Source organism: Xyrauchen texanus, chromosome 27 (genome assembly GCF_025860055.1).
Source record: "Xyrauchen texanus isolate HMW12.3.18 chromosome 27, RBS_HiC_50CHRs, whole genome shotgun sequence".
NCBI classification, from domain to species: domain Eukaryota; kingdom Metazoa; phylum Chordata; class Actinopteri; order Cypriniformes; family Catostomidae; genus Xyrauchen; species Xyrauchen texanus.
In genome coordinates, this window is record NC_068302.1 from 40,820,104 (window position 1) to 40,841,624 (window position 21,521).

A 21,521-nucleotide genomic window follows, 5' to 3' on the forward strand; every position below is an offset into this window, starting at 1 on the left:
GTTAAGTCTTGCAATAATGATCTGAGAAAACAAATAAACACATAAATAACAAATAAGATGTGCTGTACCAGATGAAGGTGACACAGGTTTTTTCAGACAATTGACAAATTAAAATATATAAATACATATTTAAAAATGTGTAAAACAATATAGTCAAACCATTTCATGTTATTTAATAAAAGCTGATGTTATAGAATAATGCCTTTTAACCCTTTAAGCTCGGAGGGTGTGTTTCAGTGGCATTTCTATGATATATATTATGATCATTATGAGACTCTCTGAAAACTGCTGAAAAATCACACAAATAATTGAGCCAAAAATGTACTTTTTTCAGATTTTTTAGATGTCTTATTGAGTGTAAATAAGTGAAAACTGCTTTTGTTTTGTTCCCAATCATGTCAACTGTGTCTGAGAAAATGTCTGTGTTGGTACGACAAAGCGATCAAAAGTTCCAACATTACAAATATAATGTATCATAGTGTCCAAAAACATCTCCAAACAAATAAAAGATAATAACTGTACATAAGAACTAATTACACATGCAAACACAACAATGACTAAAGGTTTGCATAGCATGCAGACATGATTTTAGTCATGAGATTTCACAGAATGAGTTTCATTCTGTGTCATTTGAGTCATCATTGAGTCTGTGTCGTGTATTTGGCGCCATCTCCTGGTGGTCATATGTAACATTGTGCTTCATGTGGATTATCTAATGATCTATACATCTGATTATCTTGTGTGTGTGTGTGTGTGTGTGTGAGAGTGTGAGTGTGTGTGAGTGTCTGTGTGTGTGCATGTGAGTGTGTGTGTGTGTAAGTGTGTGTATTTGTATGTGTGTGTTTGTGTGTGTGTGTATGTTTGTGTGTGTGAGTTTGTCTGAAGCTCCTGACCCATATTTGCATGATTTTATGCACTGCACTGCTGCCACACGATTGGCTGATCAGATTAGATAATCACATGATTGTTGATGTCAAACTGGTTTGAGTATTTCTGTATCTGCTGAGCTTTATTTATTCACAAACAGTCCAGACTGAACAGTTCATAAAGATGATCATAACTTTAATCCTGTCCTTTAGTGTCAGCGCAGGAACTCTCTGCTCATTACTTTCTCTGTGAACAGAATGACTGAAGATGGACGTTCCTGAATATCTGGATCTGGATGAAATTGATTTCTCTGATGATATACATGTGAGTCCATCAGTTTCATAACCTACACATTATAATGTTTATTTTCCCCAGCTTGAATTCCTCCAGGTCAAATTTGATCTGCTAATGCAAAAGGTGTACGCATATTCTGAATAGGAGGTTTATTATGGTAGACGTTTTAAAACACCTACAGTGCAATCAGGATATACAGTGGCAAGAAAAAGTATGTGAACCCTTTGGAATATTCTGGTTTTCTGTATTTAATGTTCATAAAATGTGATCTCATTAAGTGTAGACAAACACAATGTGCTTAAACTTACAACACACAAACAATTATAATCGTTCATGTATTTATTGAACACACCCCATTAAACATTCATAGTTCTGTGGAGAAAGTAAGTGAACCCTTGGATTTAATAACTGGTCGATCCTCCTTTGGCAGCAATAACCTCAATCAAGCCTTCCTGATAGATGCGGATCAGACCTGCACAGCATAATAGTACTGCCTAATAGTACTGTGGGCAGATGAATATCTAACGGCCACTTCTAGTGAGAGTACCTATAGTACTAAACCATCTCCATTTATAGACAGTTTGTCTCACTGTGGACAGATGAATATCTAACGGCCACTTCTAGTGAGAGTAACTATAGTACTAAATCATCTCCATTTATAGACAGTTTGTCTAACTGTGGACAGATGAATATCTAACGGCCACTTCTAGAGAGAGTACCTATAGTACTAAATCATCACCATTTATAGACAGTTTGTCTAACTGTGGACAGATGAATATCTAACGGCCACTTCTAGAGAGAGTACCTATAGTACTAAATCATCACCAATTATAGACAGTTTGTCTCACTGTGGACAGATGAATATCTAACGGCCACTTCTAGAGAGAGTACCTATAGTACTAAATCATCTCCATTTATAGACAGTTTGTCTCACTGTGGACAGATGAATATCTAACGGCCACTTCTAGTGAGAGTACCTATAGTACTAAATCATCTCCATTTGTAGACAGTTTGTCTCACTGTGGACAGATGAATATCTAACGGCCACTTCTAGTGAGAGTACCTATAGTACTAAATCATCTCCATTTATAGACAGTTTGTCTCACTGTGGACAGATGAATATCTAACGGCCACTTCTAGTGAGAGTACCTATAGTACTAAATCATCTCCATTTGTAGACAGTTTGTCTCACTGTGGACAGATGAATATCTAACGGCCACTTCTAGTGAGAGTACCTATAGTACTAAATCATCTCCATTTGTAGACAGTTTGTCTCACTGTGGACAGATGAATATCTAACGGCCACTTCTAGTGAGAGTACCTATAGTACTAAATCATCTCCATTTATAGACAGTTTGTCTAACTGTGGACAGATGAATATCTAACGGCCACTTCTAGTGAGAGTACCTATAGTACTAAATCATCACCATTTATAGACAGTTTGTCTCACTGTGGACAGATGAATATCTAACGGCCACTTCTAGAGAGAGTACCTATAGTACTAAATCATCTCCATTTATAGACAGTTTGTCTAACTGTGGACAGATGAATATCTAACGGCCACTTCTAGTGAGAGTACCTATAGTACTAAATCATCTCCATTTATAGACAGTTTGTCTAACTGTGGACAGATGAATATCTAACGGCCACTTCTAGTGAGAGTACCTATAGTACTAAATCATCTCCATTTATAGACAGTTTGTCTAAATGTGGACAGATGAATATCTAACGGCCACTTCTAGTGAGAGTATCTATAGTACTAAATCATCTCCATTTATAGACAGTTTGTCTAACTGTGGACAGATGAATATCTAACGGCCACTTCTAGTGAGAGTACCTATAGTACTAAATCATCTCCATTTATAGACAGTTTGTCTAACTGTGGACAGATGAATATCTAAACTCTTCCAGATTACTTTGTAACCCTTTCCAGCTTCATGCAAAGCATCAATTCTTCATCATATTTGGTAGCAGTTACAGACAGTAATATATAATGTATAATTCCTCATCATGTGTCTCTTATATGTGTCTTCATTTAAATGATCTCACAGTATTGTCAGTGCTTTATCTGCTAACAGTGGATGATGTTTAATATCATGGTGTTTCTATTGTCACAGTACGCATCAAAAAACATTCCAGAATTGTGTCGAAGACATGATGGACAAAGTGAGGAGAGACAAGGTTAGTCATTTATTAATGTGCTTTACAGTAAAAACAATACTGTAATACGATATTGTAATTGTCAATATCAGCGTTAAAGGCAGTACAACAAATACCAATATGATAAAATGAAAATATAATTATTTATAATTAAATAAGGGGGGGGGCCTAATTGATTTCGGAGGGAAGTATGACAGATTCAGCCATTCACTGTCAGAGACAGTCGTGTGCATGAGACATTAGTATTGTAGCACACGAGGACACCTGATCATGTCTGTTTCAGCTCCAGCCATCAATTGGGCTCGAAGTGCACCATCTCACAGTGGCGCAGGAATCAAACCCACCGGCATCGCCGACGTCTACAGCAAATTCAGACCCGTCAAACGCGTGTCTCCTCTCAAACACCAGCCCGAGGTCTCGGAGACGGACGCAGACGGTAAGAGCGGCGAGCAGAATGCACAAGTAAACAAAGATGACGACACCGTTACTGACGTTCAGGGGCTGAAGAGTAAAGTCTGTGTGAATGGAGCTGTGTTCGGAGAGCTGGAGCACTACGATCTGGACATGGACGAGATCCTGGACGTGCCCTACATTAAATCCAGCCAGCAGATGGCCACTCTCCCTCGCTTGAGCTCTGAGAAGAGATCCTCCACCGAGCTGTGCCACGGCGTTAAAGGCTCGTCTCTCACGCACACGGAGAGCTTCAGCGGCGGGACGCAGTTCTGTGTTCTGTCACCCGTCAACTGGCCTGACATGAGGAAGTCCAAGTCTGTAGATCAGGATCACCTCAGAACACAAGCCGGCGGATTTGAGCACTCTCCAAACTCACTGCACGCCACTGAGACGGACAGACTCGTGTCCGGCCTGCCCTTCCCAGATACACCGACTCATAAAGCCGGAGCCGATTCTCCCGGCAGCCAGACGACGTTCCCTCTTCAGGGAGGTAAAGCAGCAGCGCGGCAGGACAAGAGCTGGGGAGCAGCACGGGCGTTTGGAGAATGCGATGACGAAACCAAGAAGAACCACAACATCATGAACATCGTCAGAGAAGGGCAGATCTCACTCCTGGTAAGAACATTAGTTTCATAAATTTTTGTCTTGTTCATGGACATTTTCCACCCTCTCCCTGACGCCTACAGGCTGAATCGAACAGGCTGTTGCTGCTACACCTTTAAAACTTCTATGTAAACACCCTCTTCACATGTGAAATGAGTAACAGGTAAGAGCTGCGGGTTTGCTGTCGGGTCAGTTGAGTCAACGGTTATTATGCACTTTAAATTCTACAGAAGCCCAGAACCGGAAGTGAAAAAAATAAATAAATAACGGTGAAAAAAGAAAAGAAAATATTACTGGTAGTGGCACCTGGTGGCCAAGTTTGGTACCGCATGCATTTATTTGAAGAGAGAAAAAAAAAATTGGAAGAGATTTTTTTTTTTTTAAGTGACATTTTTTTGAAAGAAAAGGAAAAAAAAAAACATTTTTGAAGAGAGAAATAAAAAACATTGAAATTAAATTAAATTAAATCTCAAAGGTTTTGCTTCATGAGAATTAAAGAGCAATAACATATCATGTGAAAGTGAAGAAATTAGATCAGAAATATTTTACTATTGCATAATATAATATTATATACAGTAATATGAATATAATAATTATATATATGTTTTAAAAAATATATATTTTTATATGACTTCCAAAAAGCACAGTGTACCAAAACTAAAGTTAAGCCTTAAAAGTAAGTCATATATCCCTATATATATATATATATATATTTGAAGTTAAATATGTAAAAATGACTTCTAAAGGTGTATGCACATGCACCTTAACAAATATGACAATTTATTGGAAAAATTATAGTTAAAGCCCTAAAAGAGACAATTAATCATCATAATCGCAATCAGTTGTTTGACAAATAATTGTCAGCCAGATTTCATAATCGTGACAGCCCTAGTTTCAGTATAGCTTTTAATAGAAAAGGGTTCAGCAAGGGGAAAATGATTCTTGCGTTTCTAACCAGTGTGGTAATAATCTAGTTACATCTGTAGATTCGACTGCACTCTTGACATACATACATTTGATTGAATGAGACACGATCATATGCTCACCTAAATGACATTGTAAATGAACTATTTGGCCAGAAAAGTTTAAACACACATATGGTCCGGAGGAATGATGACTGAATGTTGTTGCATGCCATTGCGCCACTGAGTGTTGTTAAACTCACCGCTGAGATGTTAAACTCACCGCTGAGTGTTGTTAAACTCACCGCTGAGGATTGAGCTGAGAGTGCCTGGTGTCTCAGACTTGATCAAAATCATTACGAGGGCCAGATGAAGATGATCAGGCTACCAGTTGGTTATCCCTGATGTACTGAAAGAATGATCTGTGATGTTTGTGCGCAGCCTCACTTTGCAGCTGAGAATCTGGAGCGAATCAGAGACGAGGACAGAAACAATCTGCTGCACATCTCTGCAGCTCAGGGTCACGCAGACTGTCTGCAGCATCTGACCTCTCTGATGGGCGAGGACTGTCTGAACGAACGCAACGAGCAACAGCTCACACCCGCTGGACTCGCCGTCAGGGTGCGTTCACATTTTACAATCATAGCGATACGACATCCGGAGAAGAACCAAAGAACAGAAAATAGGTTTAGTCTTAATGCCACGTGCACACTAATCTGTCTCTGCTTTTTATAACGCATGTTTTCCAAAGTATGGAGAGTGTTTAAAAAAGTCTCTGTTTTTTATGGTGTGTGTATGTGTGTGTGTGTGTGTGTGTGTGTGTGTGTGTGTGTGTGAATGTGTGTCTCTGTGTGTGTCTCTGTGTGTGTGTGTGGTTGTGTGTGTGTGTGTGTGTGTGTCTGTGTCTCTGTGTCTCTGTGTGTGTGTGTGTGTGTGTCTGTGTGTGTGCGTGTGTGTGTGTGTCTCTGTGTGTGTGTGTGTGTGTGTGTGTGGTGTGTGTGTGTGTGTGTGTGTCTGTGTCTCTGTGTGTGTGTGTGTGTGTGTGTGTGTGTGTCTGTGTGTGTGTGTGTGTGTCTCTGTGTGTGTGTGTGGTTGTGTGTGGTTGTGTGTGTGTGTGTGTGTCTGTGTCTCTGTGTGTGTGTGTGTGTGTGTGTCTCTGTGTGTGTGTGTCTGTGTCTCTGTGTGTGTGTGTGATCTGTGTGTGTGTGTGTGTCTGTGTCTCTGTGTGTGTGTGTGTGTGTGTGTGTGTGTGTGTGTGTGTGTGTCTCTGTGTGTGTGTGTGTGTGTGTGTGTGTTTGTGTCTCTGTGTTTGTGTGTGTGTGTGTGTGTGTGTGTGTGTGTGTGTGTCTGTGTCTCTGTGTGTGTGTGTGTGTCTGTGTCTCTGTGTGTGTGTGTGTGTATGTTTGTCTCTGTGTGTGTGTGTGTGTGTGAGTGTGTGTATGGTGTGTGTGTGTGTGTATGTGTGTGTGTGTGTAGAACGGTCATCTGGAGTGTGTGCGCTGGATGGTGAGTGAGACGGAAGCGATCGCTGAACTCAGCTGCACCAGAGAGCATCCGAGTCTCATCCACTATGCTGCACGCTACGGACAGGTGAGCCCACACACCCTGCCTCATTAATATTCAATGAGTGTGATCATGTGACTGAGCGTGCTTGTGTGTGTGTTATAGGAGCGTGTTCTGCTGTGGCTGCTGCAGTTCATGCAGGAACAGGCCATCTTTCTGGACGAGGTGGATCAGAACGGCAACACCGCGGTTCACGTCGCGGCTCAGTACGGTCATCTGACCTGCGTTCAGGTGCCGTCATTTAAGTCTTATTTAGCATGAGGCAGAGACAGGAAGCAGCTCGCCCTTCTGTTTCCTGTTTGGCTCATGAGGGCTTCTGGAATATTCTCCCACTGGAGTGTGTTTCAGTCACACACTGTTATTAATGGCCTCATTTTCTACAACACGCTACGATATACTAGTTTCAAGTTCACTGGAGTAAAAAAGCGTGTTGGATTTACTTAAAATATATATGTAGGATTTTTGCATCATGGTTTCAAGCCTCCTATTGCGTTCAGAAGCGGCATACACCTTTTTTTTTATTTATGACCCTGTAAATTTCAAGCTTATAAATCATTAATAACCAGATGGGCTCATCTAAATCTATATTGCAAGCCATTAATAGGTTCTTAACTGTTCATACATGTAAAAAAAAAACTATTTTTAAATGGTTATATCTCTTAAACAATTTTATTAAAAATTCTGAAAAATATGTATTATGTGTATTTTGATAGTTTCGACAAAGTCCCAAAGTTTGGTTCCCGTACTAAAAACTATGTGGCATTTAAAAATTATAATCAGCCTCTCCCAGGTCAAAACTGACCCGAACGCAGGTTAAGTACCTCAGTAAATTCAACTTATTGTCATTTGATGTCAGAATAACTAGAAAGTCTTCATTGATATACTCAAATGTATCAGTTCAACTATTTACTTGAATTAGATTTAACAAATAATAGCACACTGTTTCAAATTAACTTTAATATTATTGTTTCTACTTAATATAATTGGCTCAAAAGAAAATTATTGTGAAGTGTGGCGGATGACCCGCCTCTCCCTCTCGTCATCGTTGCCCCGCCTCTCCCTCTCGTCATCGTTGCCCCGCCTCTCCCTCTCGTCATCGTTGCCCCGCCTCTCCCTCTCGTCATTGTTGCCCCGCCTCTCCCTCTCGTCATCGTTTCCCCGCCTCTCCCTCTCGTCATTGTTGACCCGCATCCCCCTCTCGTTATCGTTGCCCCGCCTCTCCCTCTCATCATCGTTGCCCCGCCTCTCCCTCTCGTCATTGTTGCCCCGCCTCCCCCTCTCGTTATCGTTGCCCCGCCTCTCCCTCTCGTCATCGTTGCCCCGCCTCTCCCTCTCGTCATCGTTTCCCCACCTCTCCCTCTCGTCATCATTGCCCCGCCTCTCCCTCTCGTCATCGTTGCCCCGCCTCTCAGGGCCGTCCTTCAGCCAGGCTAACGACGGGAGTTGTATACATGTATAGTTTGATGCATAGTGCTGCTGTTTCCAAACATTTGAGGCCATTTAAAGTTATAATACAAATCTAAAAGCTCGACACAGTCACAGAAATGTAGGAGGTGATGGCGTTTACCAGATTTGTAATGAGCACTATCATTGTTCCGTCAAAATAAAAGCCCCAATGAAGGTGAAGTAAATACAACAGAAATATATTACAATTGTATTAAACAAATCCTCAAAACAATATAATAATTCCGTATCGTATTATAATCAAGGCTGTCAATTGATTAAAAATGTAATCAAAGTAATTACATGGCATGCCGATTAATTAATCGAATTAATCGCATACATAAATATTTATGAAAGCCTCTCAAATAACAATAATTAAATATATAATGATGAAATAATTATAAATAATTTATTTGAATAATTATAAAAAATAAAATATATATAAATATACAATTATTATTTATATATTACTTATTTATAAAAAGTAATAATACAGATCATTAAAATGCAATACAATACAAAGACAATACAAATAGTGGCTTTAGAATGCAATATATAGTTTATTTCCATATTATTGAACATAAGCCTGTAATTGGACTACAGTTCACAGCAAACCAGTTTGCAACTGAATTTGTCCGATCGGTGCGAGATTTATTATGTGTTGTCTATACAGCTGGAGTTTCACTTACTGCCCCCTGGAGAAAACAGCAGGTACTACAAGCTTGAAATGCTCAGGAATCTTTCTTATTACATGATTAATTGTGTTCATTTTGTGAATGCATTATTTTTTATATAATTAATCGCACCAAATTAAAATGTTAAATCAACAGCCCTAATAGTAAGAAGAAGCTTGACTGGACAATAAATAATATTCATCTCTGTTCCCAAATATAAGTGAGTGAAATTGTAGTTTTTGCACACCCTATTCATTTACACAAATGTTTGTAAAAGTAAACATTGCTTTATAAATTATATTTATTATATTCTAAATTAAATACCATTCTTTCTTGTGTTACAAATTATTATAAATTATGATTTTAACACGCTTTATGTAATGTTTCCCAGCTGAACGGTGGATTAGGCCTTAGAGTATTCCAATATAAATGTTTGCTTATTTTGTAACAGCTGATTTTATTTAATGTTCTCTTTACCGTGTTTGTCAGACGCTGGTGGAGTACGGCTCTAACGTGACGGTGCAGAATCACCAGAGCGAGCGTCCGTCGCAGTGCGCCGAGCATCAGGGTCACAGCACATGCTCGCGGTATCTGGTCGTCGTGGAAACGTGCATGTCGCTCGCATCACAGGTCGTCAAGCTCACCAAACAACTGCAGGAGTAAGAGCGCACACCTCGAGTGTTTCGTTGTGAACTCACATGAGCGGGACATTAATAATTGTCATCTGTTTTCTGCGTTTCACAGACAAACTACAGCACGAGTAGCTCTACAGAGTAAACTTCAGCTCGTTTTACATGGACAAGAACCAAACGGAAGGTCTTTATCCTTTTCAGATCTTTTCACTGTAATATGACAGTAATGTGATGCATGTTAAAATACTCCAGTTCTGACTCTGGAAACGTCCTGGAAACCTGTTTAAGAACAGCAGTTCATTTTGGAGTTCGTCAGATCCTCATCTCTCTCTGTTTGCTTACTCAGCGCTCATGCTGCTGCGGCTGAGACGTGGCCAGAGATGACGTTAACCGCTGAAGTCGCTGCTGATAACGGCCAGTGGATTCTGAGACAGAGACATGTGGATGCAGACGCTGGACTGAGGAAGGGTGCAGCGGAGGGCACCAGTGGGGTGGAGTTAGGGGCGGGGCCTGTCAGCGGAACGATGAGGAGGCTGGGTGTGGCGGAGAGGCAGGAACTAAAGCTCGCACGTCTGAAACAGATCATGCAGCGCTCGCTCAGTGAGTCGGACAGTGACGCGTACCCTCAGGACGAGTCCAAACACTCCAGACCCGAGAGACCGACCCATCTGCCCATCGCTGAGGCCGAGGAGCCCCCTGGCGGCTCACAGTTAATGGTGAAACACAAGCACAAAACTTCCAAATCTACGGACGTTTACAACCCGTCTCCATCATCGGACAACAGCGACCCCGATCGCGACGCTAAAACCTACGTGGCGGGAGAATCTCCTGATAGGCCAAAGGTCACCACGAGTCCCAAGAGCGCTCTGAAATCACCGACCTCTAGACGAAAGACCTCGCAGAACCTGAAGCTCAGAGTGACGTTTGACGAACCGCCGCGTAAAGACGGACCTGCGGCGGACGTGAAAGTCACCACCGGCAAAGAAAAGACGGAATCGGGGAAACGGCCCTTCGGAACGTTCCGCTCCATCATGGAAACACTGAGCGGGAACCAGAGCAGCAACAATAACACTCCGACTAGCGCTGGTAAACAGTCCAACGCGGCTTCAGCACAGAGTCCAGCGGGGAAAAAGAGCGAATCCAAGAGCAAAAACAAGCCAAGTGCCGTCTAGAGTCGACCGATGTGCTGTTTCAGAACAATCCAGCTATTATTAATAATGTAGAGCATGAGATTAGAAATCAGGTGCTTTTGAAAATCATTGAAACATCCTTAAAACAAGATACATTTACCTGGGATGCAGTATTGCGTGTGATGTTATGTAGGGATGCAACAATAATGTTTTTGCACGATACATTTCAAGATTTTAACAAAAAACTAAAGGCAGATACCAAAATGATGCCACGTATTTGTTGCCACTTACAGTGAAAGATTAGAGTTATTTTGCACTTCTGTTTTGTCCTCGTGTGACCCCGTGTACACATGCGTGGACGCCGTGTTTTGGCTTTGCTATACGCAATGCATAATTTAATTTAATTTAAACTGACTGATCTCAGTTCAGGAGACTCTGTGCTGTTAGTAAAGCATTAAAATTTTGACACACCGAGTCATGTGACAAAAACAACATGGCAGCGATCACAGGAGTTTGTGTTTGGGATGAACGCCAACAAAACTACATCTGTTAATAAACCTCATTACATTTTTACATTGAAACCTGTTTGAGTCAAAAGATTAAGGTCTCTAGTGTCCTTCAATATGACATTTAAAAAAGAATTTATATTTTTTATTTGAGCGATTAATTGCAAAACGGCATGCTGTTAAACACAATGACCACATTTGTGGACTGTGTTCAGTTTCAGTTCAAATATCCAATATTTACTATCTGTACATCATCACACTGAGAATACATATATAAATGTGTCTTTCAGAGGCTTTATATGGAGTTATGATGAACATAAGATGCATTTCAAACTGTTCTGAGACCAGTGCAGACAGACAGCACACTGGAGGTCAAGTCATGCACTAAATAGGGAGCAAGGGAGCATCCTGTAGCTCTCCTATAACTGTTCTGAGACCAGTGCAGACAGACAGCACACTGGAGGTCAAGTCATGCACTAAATAGGGAGCAAGGGAGCATCCTGTAGCTCTCCTATAACTGTTCTGAGACCAGTGCAGACAGACAGCACACTGGAGGTCAAGTCATGCACTAAATAGGGAGCAAGGGAGCATCCTATATCTCTCCTATAACTGTTCTGAGACCAGTGCAGACAGACAGCACACTGAAGGTTAAGTCATATACTAAATAGGGAGCAAGGGGGTATCCTATATCTCTCTGTAACTGTTCTGAGACCAGTGCAGACAGACAGCACACTGGAGGTTAAGTCATTCACTAAATAGGGAGCAAGGGAGCATCCTATAACTCTCTATAACTGTTCTGAGACCAGTGCAGACAGACAGCACACTGGAGGTTAAGTCATGCACTAAATAGGGAGCAAGGGGGTATCCTATATCTCTCTGTAACTGTTCTGAGACCAGTGCAGACAGACAGCACACTGGAGGGTAAGTCATGCACTAAATAGGGAGCAAGGGAGCATCCTATAGCTCTCCTATAACTGTTCTGAGACCAGTGCAGACAGACAGCACACTGGAGGTTAAGTCATTCACTAAATAGGGAGCAAGGGAACATCCTATAGCTCTCCTATAACTGTTCTGAGACCAGTGCAGACAGACAGCACACTGGAGGTTAAGTCATTCACTAAATAGGGAGCAAGGGAGCATCCTATAACTCTCTATAACTGTTCTGAGACCAGTGCAGACAGACAGCACACTGGAGGTTAAGTCATGCACTAAATAGGGAGCAAGGGAGCATCCTATATCTCTCTATAACTGTTCTGAGACCAGTGCAGACAGACAGCACACTGGAGGTTAAATCATGTACTAAATAGGGAGCAAGGGAGCATCGTATAGCTCTCCTATAACTGTTCTGAGACCAGTGCAGACAGACAGCACACTGGAGGTTAAGTCATGCACTAAATAGGGAGCAAGGGAGCATCTTATAGCTCTCTATAACTGTTCTGAGACCAGTGCAGACAGACAGCACACTGGAGGTTAAGTCATGCACTAAATAGGGAGCAAGGGAGCATCCTATAGCTCTCTATAACTGTTTTGAGACCAGTGCAGACAGACAGCACACTGGAGGTTAAGTCATGCACTAAATAGGGAGCAAGGGAGCATCCTATATCTGTCTATGCAGTTAAGTGCGTTCAATCCTAAAATCGGATCAAAAGTTCAGTTTCAGGCTGCAGATGATGTTTGGATCACTCAGTGATCATCAGTTCATAGATTCAACATTTATAATGTGTCATTTTATTGGATGATGCTGGACGTTACTTTCAATCTGAATTAATTATGATAATTTATGATGTAACATCTCATGAATAATCAACACTCCTGGACACATCATAAACTGTTTGATGAAAAAATCAAACTTTCTATAGTTTGATATTATTTAAACATTTCTCAGCTTAGTCCCGCTGTCCATGTATGAGTACATCAGTTTTCAGGACAACGATTTGGTTTATTTTCTGCATGTTTATTCGGTGCTACTAGTTACAAATCAAAAAGAGAAATGGACAATTCACACAGCAGTCACACGCGTGTCTGAGAGGATAGAACTCACTGTTTACATATTAGAATAAAACATATTGTGCATATTCAACATGCATTTTTGGATTTAATTTATTTAGTTATGTGTTTCTTTGTATTACACAGAAAAATGATTACCAACTTTTTTAAAGTGCAATAAATGTACATAATTATTAATAGTACATAATTATTTTTTTCATATCTGCGTTTTCATATATGAATGATATTCCAGTGGTGTTCATTTGGTCAATATCTGTCCGATAATATCAGTGGGCAGTACATCGGGGCATCCTTAAAATAAAAGTAAACATACAACTGACACATTTCTACCCATACAGCTGGACAAAATAAACATATTTAAAATGATCTGAAAACAAATCTCGCTTCTCAGGTAAATGTATCTTGTTTTATTAACGATTCGATATTTTTACAGGAAACAAGACAGAGATGGACAAAGAAATATGATGTGTTTTAGGACTCTTTAAATAAGGATTCCCCTCTCTGGATTACTGTAAATGTACATTTTGAAACACTAATTTTACAATACTGTGATTTTGTACAAGCTCAATAATCATCAGAAGCAACGATGTGTTTCAGAGGCGGTCTGTAATGAATGAATGAATGTTCACTGACCTCTTCGATTCATGTGTTAATCATATCTGAATGTGTTCAGTGCTGATCGGACCTGCTTGAGACGTGATCAAAGTGTTTCTAATGTAACATTTATAATTCACAGAACTCTCACCGTCAGTAAGTTTATATGTAATCTGTAATGTTTGAGTAAATGAAGGATTTATCGTTTAAGTACGTTTGAAAACAAGATGCATTATATTATTGCAATCATTGTAATGACATTTGGAGTTTGAAATATGTTTTCAACTGTTACAAGAAACAGATAGTAGCATCACAAGAAAATATTAAAATATTTACACAAACGTTCATATGTTAATGTCTGAATGAAGCATTTCATTATAAAAGAGCCGTACATAACTGAGATCCTCATAAAGAACAGTGATACATTATTGTGACGTGATTAATTATTGAATCACAAGTCTAGTATTGCCCTTGCAACTGGTGAACTAAAAACCAGAAAAATGATTTAATGATCTACAAAATTGGAGGGTTTTAGTGTTTGAATTGATCCCTTTAAGTTCGGATGGGCCCTCGAAAAACATTTGTCTAAATATTAATAACTACAGTATGATCAACACAAAATAGAAATTGTAGAAAAGTTTAGAAGCTCTTCTTTCCAATGCATGTAGATATTATGACCAAATATATATTATTGCAATTAGTAAAAACATCAAACTGATCAAATGGGTCATATGTCGTCGAAAAGCTCTTAAAGAGTAAAATACAACCAGACTATTTGTTAGCGAGTAACAGCTAATTATATGCCTTTGACAATAATGCTGGTGATGCTTATATGCCGCATTTTTGCTTATAATGTCACGACATATATACGGAACATAAAATATGACATATGATTATTTAGAGTCTGTGATTATCTTTCAATCGAGTCCACACACAAGATAATCAGATGTATAGATCATTAGATAATCCACATGAAGCACAATGTTACATATGACCACCAGGAGATGGCACCAAATACACGACACAGACTCAATGATGACTCAAATGACACAGAATGAAACTCATCCTGTGAAATCTCATGACTAAAATCATGTCTGCATGCTATGCAAACCTTTAGTCATTGTTGTGTTTGCATGTGTAATTAGTTCTTATGTACAATTATTATCTTTTATTTGTTTGGAGATGTTTTTGGACACTATGATCAATTATATTTGTAATGTTGGAACTTTTGATCGCTTTGTCAAATCAACACAAAAATGGTCTCAGATACAGTTGACGTGATTGGGAAGAAAACAAAAGCAGTTTTTTCTGAGCCACCTTATTTATACTTAGAGATACATAATGTCAAATCAGAAAAATATGTAATTTTTTTATAAATTTTTCAGCAGTTTCAGAGTCTCAGAATGAATCATAATCCATATAATTTAAAATGTTTTAAAGTTTTCTTTACAATGAGACAAACACTTGACCCTCCTTGTTTTTGTCGAGTTATACGCCTTTAATTTTGGGTATTCCACTGAAACAGGAAATCCATAAAAACACCTTCAGAGCTTAAAGGGTGAAAGTGATGAATTAACTCTTGTTTACTGGACAACAGTGAGCAGGAGCCGTTTCACACAAGAGACAAACGCTTTAATTGGTGACAGCTGAAAGTGCCTAAAAACCAAAATATTGCGAAAAATATTTTCAGGACGAGTCGATGCAATGCAGGTTTTTGTACATCTATGAGAATGAACAAAGTGACGATGTTTATTATGCAATTTCTGTGTATGTATTCTTATCTTGGCTGGGGGTTGTGGGTGGTTGACTTTTTTGTGTGGGCGCCCCGTGACGCCCCCTGCAAGATGCCGCCCATGCCTAAATCCTCCCCTTTTGGTGTGTGCATTTACATCTGGAAGATAGAATGTTTAGGTTGTTTGTTCATCTGCAATACGGCTATAAGAGTTTTCTTGGATGTCAATCAGACATTCAGCAGATGTCTTTGAGACGTTTTTGCTTTCCAGATGAAAAGATCTAAAACAAAAACATCTAAGAGACGTACGTGTGCTTCCCCAAACCCTCTAAAACCAGTCAACAGATCGGCCTGACTAGGCTGAGAGACCAGCTAAGACCAGCTAACCATTTTAGGCTGTTTTTGTTTTCATCAGGGGGAGAGAGAGAGAGAGAGAGAGAGAGAGAGAGAGAGAGAGAGAGAGAGAGAGCTAACGCCGGTTTAAAGCTGTTGTGTAGCATGAAAATGGAGGCGATGAGCGCTTGATTTGACAGCAGGCGAGTGGTCTATAGATTTTTATGTCCATTGTTGTGGCTTATTTGTGTTCGCTTTACTCAGTCAATCAAATATAATTGACAGCGCTGGGCTCGCGCGCGTGTTAGCGGATGACAGCAGTTAATAGCGCGAAAGTTTCTCTGCTGGCGGAGCGCGGGAAACCTTACCGCCAAACCGAGACAATTTCTCATTCATCGATATAATGACACAGATGAGGCATAATAATATAATCAACCTTTCAAAACAGCGTTAATTATTCTGCTGCTGTTTCTGCTCCATCAAATATCAGCAATAAACAATTAAAACAGATTAATGCGTTCATTCACACTCACTGAAGAAAAGTGCCAAACCGGAAATAACACACAGAGCTTAATAATAAAATGTGAGAATGGGTTGTTTATTCTTCTCATATTCATGAATGTGTTGTGAAGATTTTATTCTGTTTTAGACCAGAAGAGGGAAGCAGAGCTGAACAGAAAACAACAACATCATCATTATTATCAGATATTCATCTTATACATCATGTATTAATTAATAAGCTATAAACATCAGTAAAATGTATTTTTTATACATAATGTTTTTGATTGCAGGCATTTTTTTCTAAACTAAACTGAGAAGCTAATTTCAAAATATTTGTTTTTTATCAAAAATGTAATTAAATGCAAACTGCATCACAAACATGCAGATTTAAGACGTCATTGATTCACTGTTGTTGCTTTAAAGTAAAACGTCACGTGTGTTTGTGTCAAAAACAGAAGGAGAGAAAAACAACCAAACTGACAAAGAAACATGTACAACACAACATTCAAAACTGTCAAGTGATGCAGTAAATTACACTGTTTGTTCTTCCAACAGATTTACAGGGAAAAACATGGAGCTGCAGCAGATCTGCTGTCAGTCAGTCTGGTGAGTGAGACCCTGCCTGTGACCTTTGACCTCCTGTCAGGCTTCTTGCCCTCAGAAATAGTTCATAAAGAGACCGTTGACAGCGTTGATTTATTGTGATACCACTGCATCCAAATCTCCCTATGAAATATCAGTTTTTTGTATGACAAGAAATGATCTTAAATGGAAATTTACCAGCATTAACCGTCTCATTATGTTGGACTTATCAAAGCATACGCCACCACTGAAGGGATAACACGTGTCACATGAGTAGAAAATCATTCAGCAACATCACAAGTGCACAAATGCATTTCATGACACGTTTATAATAAACATGAACATTTCTGATATCAGATATTGACATGGCACATAGGACACTGACACACGTGTTGGTTTCACCATTTTCTAGAATAAATAGTATTTAGTATAGTATAAATAAAGAAATAATTATAAATATAGAGTCAAGAATATCAAGAGGTTTTCTCAGTATTGCATTATATGTATAATATTGATATTTATTATGACAAAATAGTGATATGTGGCTCAGCTGGTAGAGCGGGTCGGCCACTAATCGCAGGGTTGGAGGTTCGATTCCCGGCCCACATGACTCCACATGCCGAAGTGTCCTTGGTCAAGACACTGAACACCAAGATGCTCCCAATGGCAGACTAGCACCTTACATGCAGCTCTGCCGTTATTAGTGTATGAGTGTGTGTGTGTGTGTGTGTGTATGTATGTGTGTGTATGTATGTGTGTGTGTGTGTGTGTGTGTGTGTATGTATGTGTGTGTGTATGTATGAGTGTGTGTGTGTATGTGTGTGTGAGTATGTGTGTGTGTATGTGTGTGTGAGTATGTATGTGTGTGTGTGTGTGTGTGTGTATGTATGAGTGTGTGTGTGTGTGTATGAGTGTGTGTGTGTATGTGTCTGTGTGTGTGTGAGTGAGTGTGAGTGTGTGTGTATGTATGTGATGTGTGTGTGTGTGTGTGTGTGTGTGTGTGTGTGAGTATGTATGTGTGTGTGTGTGTGTGTGTGTGTGTGTGTGTATGTATGAGTGTGTATGTGTGTGTATGAGTGTGTGTGTGTGTATGTGTCTGTGTGTGTGTATGTATGAGTGTGTGTGTGAGTGAGTGTGAGTGTGTGTGTATGTATGTGAGTGTGTGTGTGTGTGAGTATGTATGTGTGTGTGTGTGTGTGTGTGTGTATGTATGAGTGTGTATGTGTGTGTATGAGTGTGTGTGTGTGTATGTGTCTGTGTGTGTGTATGTATGAGTGTGTGTGTGAGTGAGTGTGAGTGTGTGTGTGTATGTATGTGAGTGTGTGTGTGTGTGTGTGTATGAGTGTGTGTGTGTGAGTGAGGCGCAACGTAAAGCACTTTGAATACCGCTAATGTTAAAAAGGCGCTATATAAGTGCAGACCATATTTTCCCTCTGTCATGAGGGTTTAAAGGTGTCCTCTCTGTTTATTAGGGATGTCCTGATCCAATTAAGTACGAGTAATGAAAGTTTTTTTTTGGTACTCCAAAAAATTGGATCGGGACGTCCCTAATAAACAGAGAGGACACCTTTGACAGAGGGAAAATATCAATATTTTGTCATATTAGATATAAATATTATGCCATGTCTCGGTACATGGAATGTATTTTACTGCCTTTTACTTCATGGATACAAAACATGACAATGCTAAAGCATTCAATTATTTTATTAGATAATTATTACATTATTTTATCGATACTCCATTTTATTTCAATTTTATCATCAAAATGGTGTTTAAATAACATTCATTAAAACTTTAATCAAATAAAAGTGTAACAATTAATTTTCAACGTGATATCATTTTATTTTTATCAAATGAATTGATTTTATTCAGAACCTCACAACACAAAATACAACATTGGAGTTATTTTTGTGCTGCAATACAGAACATCATATATGTCATTTAATGGCCGTAAATATAATACAATTACTATTGATTTATTATTATTATTATTATTAGTGTAACTGTGAATATGACATAATATTACATAACTATACAGTTCTGTGGCACTCTTTGTTTTATTTAAATTGAGCTTTTATTTTGAAGTGCTTTCTTAACATTTACAGATTTACCGCTTCACTGAAAGATCGAATGTTGCACTTGTTTCATTTTTTTCGAATTACAAACGTATGGTGGCACTTAAGATTGGCACCAATGCTGGAGACCATTGATGCCAATCATAAGCGCCACCATCAACGTTTTGGGAAACGCAGCCCAGATGGGTTTGATCGCGTCCCTGAGGCGTCCCCGAAGCCGTGTGTGTAATCTGCACTTGTGCTGCTGTTTGAGGAGTTAAAGAATAAAGACACAGCAGCTCAAAACAGTCTTTTGAGCTTTACAATATCTTTATTTTTATGTTACCAACATTAAAATAATCACAGAAATAATGGAATAAAACTATAAGCCATTTTTATATCAAACTAAGAATATTAGGGAACAAGTTAGTCCATTTGAGCCTTCCAGTTCAGTAATTTGTGGAATGGATAGCTTGAATCAAGGATCTCTAAAAGGTTCGAGCACTTTGTGTCTTTATGTCAGCACAACACCGTCTCTACACATTCACACTCACATTTGAAGCGCAGCACATGCAAACTATATACATTTATTTACCTCAAATAATCTCACTAGGACATGACGTGATTTTCATTTCTGCTCTGGTTGTTTACGGAATGATATTCAGATGGTAGCGCGAGTACAAGCGCACGAGGGCGGTATCGTTATCGGTGCATCTCTGTTTATTTGTTATTTTGTCACATGAGAAAAGAAATGTGACCTGCATGTTGGTTACACCACATGACTTTGATTTGGTGGAATATTAATAAATAGTTTTTATATAAACTTGTTTCACTGCTTATATTTTTAAGAAATAACAATAAAAGATTATTTTGCACAACTCGCGCCAACATTTTTCAAAGTTTCAAGTACATTTTTTTACCGCAACAGGACGATTATACCACATTATAAAATAATCCACAGTTTTCCTGAATATCCACTGGACTGTTTTATTAGTTCCGGTCTTCATAAGAAGTGAGATTAAAACTACCACTACGGGGAGGTCTGTGTATCTCAGCGAGTGTTGACGCTGACTATCACACCTGGAGTCGTGAGTTTGAATCCGGGGTGTGGTGCGTGACTCCAGCCAGGTCTCCTTAGCAACCAAATTGGCCCGGTTGCTAGGGAGGGTAGAATCACATGGGGTAACCAAATTGGCCCGGTTGCTAGGGAGGGTAGAGTCACATGGGGTAACCAAATTGGCCCGGTTGCTAGGGAGGGTAGAGTCACATGGGGTAACCAAATTGGCCCGGTTGCTAGGGAGGGTAGAGTCACATGGGGTAACCAAATTGGCCTGGTTGCTAGGGAGGGTAGAGTCACATGGGGTAACCAAATTGGCCCAGTTGCTAGGGAGGGTAGAGTCACATGGGGTAACCAAATTGGGCCGGTTGCTAGGGAGGGTAGAGTCACATGGGGTAACCTCCTCGTGGTCGCTATAATGTGGTTCTCGCTCTCGGTGGGGCGTGTGGTGAGTTGTGTGTGGATGCCGCGGAGAATAGCGTGAAGCCTCCACACACGCTACGTCTCCGCGGTAACACGCTCAACAAGTCACGTGATAAGATGCGCGGATTGACGGTCTCAGACGCGGAGGCAACAGAGATTCGTCCTCCACCACCCAGATTGAGGCGAGTCACTACTACTATTTTATAAAACGTTAACACACATATTGTTTATGTCTTGTGTCTATACTTGTGAAACAGTATTTTAATGTTTACAGATTAAACCCCATTGACTTGCATTGGAAGTGTCTCACTGGAACACACATTGTTTTTTAGTTATTTTATTTTTTTAAGAAAATAAGAATATCCAAATGAAATTTAAATTGACAACATTAAAATCATGGGTGTATTTATGTCATAAAAATAAAAGTCACGTCATCGACCCGTGTACTGATGACAAACCGTGTTTTTCGTCTGTTATCAGTAACAGTGTTTCATGACAACACACGAGTGACCGATCTGGTTCTGTTTCATCACATCGACTCCCAGAACTGCTTTAACATCCAAGAACATCCAACATTTCTCCAAATCAAATATTTGCATGTTGAAATAGAGTCTGAGGAATGTCATTTTTGCCTCCCAGTGTTTTTAAGGAATCGCTGAACAATTCTCTAAAAGTCATTGTGGACAAGAACGTTTATATTGATTGCTTGAGATGTTTAATGATACGTTTGCATGAGGAAATGCTTAGTTTCACTTTAAAGGATATTAGACTATTATTTCCCCCTAAAACGATGCATTAGTTATCAAGGGAATGACTCACAAACGAGACAACATTAAATGAGGCGCTGTATCTGTTCACACGCGCTACGGTCAGTTTGTCTGAGTTCTGCTGCTTCATATTTATTAAATATTGATCCTCGTTTCTGACATAAAGAATGTTACCGACCTCCTTTTCAGCGTTTGATGGCAGTGCTTTTGTCTGGTCTCTCTGGAAGTTATGCATTGGAACACA

The 21,521-nt window shown here is 39.6% G+C and overlaps 1 protein-coding gene and 1 long non-coding RNA gene across 22 annotated transcripts in view; one reads left to right on the forward strand and one right to left on the reverse strand.

Moving 5' to 3' along the window:
- Nucleotides 1–21,521, forward strand: part of LOC127620735 (synphilin-1-like) — a 108,272-nt gene that overhangs the window by 939 nt on the left and 85,812 nt on the right. For 14 of the 20 annotated variants that reach the window (XR_007967794.1, XR_007967797.1, XR_007967790.1 and 11 more), the window contains exons 2-10: nt 1,080–1,191; nt 3,279–3,342; nt 3,605–4,389; nt 5,721–5,900; nt 6,756–6,869; nt 6,948–7,073; nt 9,449–9,618; nt 9,704–9,775; nt 9,938–12,605. Coding sequence is in view for 2 of the 20 variants with exons in the window: in XM_052093941.1 (XP_051949901.1) it covers nt 1,135–1,191; nt 3,279–3,342; nt 3,605–4,389; nt 5,721–5,900; nt 6,756–6,869; nt 6,948–7,073; nt 9,449–9,618; nt 9,704–9,775; nt 9,938–10,763 (2,394 nt within the window). In the remaining 18 variants the exon portion in view is untranslated. Of the gene's footprint in view, nt 1–1,079; nt 1,192–3,278; nt 3,343–3,604; nt 4,390–5,720; nt 5,901–6,755; nt 6,870–6,947; nt 7,074–9,448; nt 9,619–9,703; nt 9,776–9,937; nt 14,166–21,521 lie in introns of those variants that run through there. The other 6 variants (XR_007967783.1, XR_007967782.1, XR_007967781.1 and 3 more) reach the window with 6 other exon arrangements.
- The window catches only part of LOC127620747 (uncharacterized), a 95,969-nt gene continuing 77,054 nt past the window's right edge, over nt 2,607–21,521 (reverse strand). For both annotated transcript variants that reach the window (XR_007967801.1, XR_007967800.1), the window contains exon 3: nt 2,607–2,912. This is a non-coding gene — a long non-coding RNA (uncharacterized LOC127620747). The remainder of the gene's footprint in view (nt 2,913–21,521) is intronic.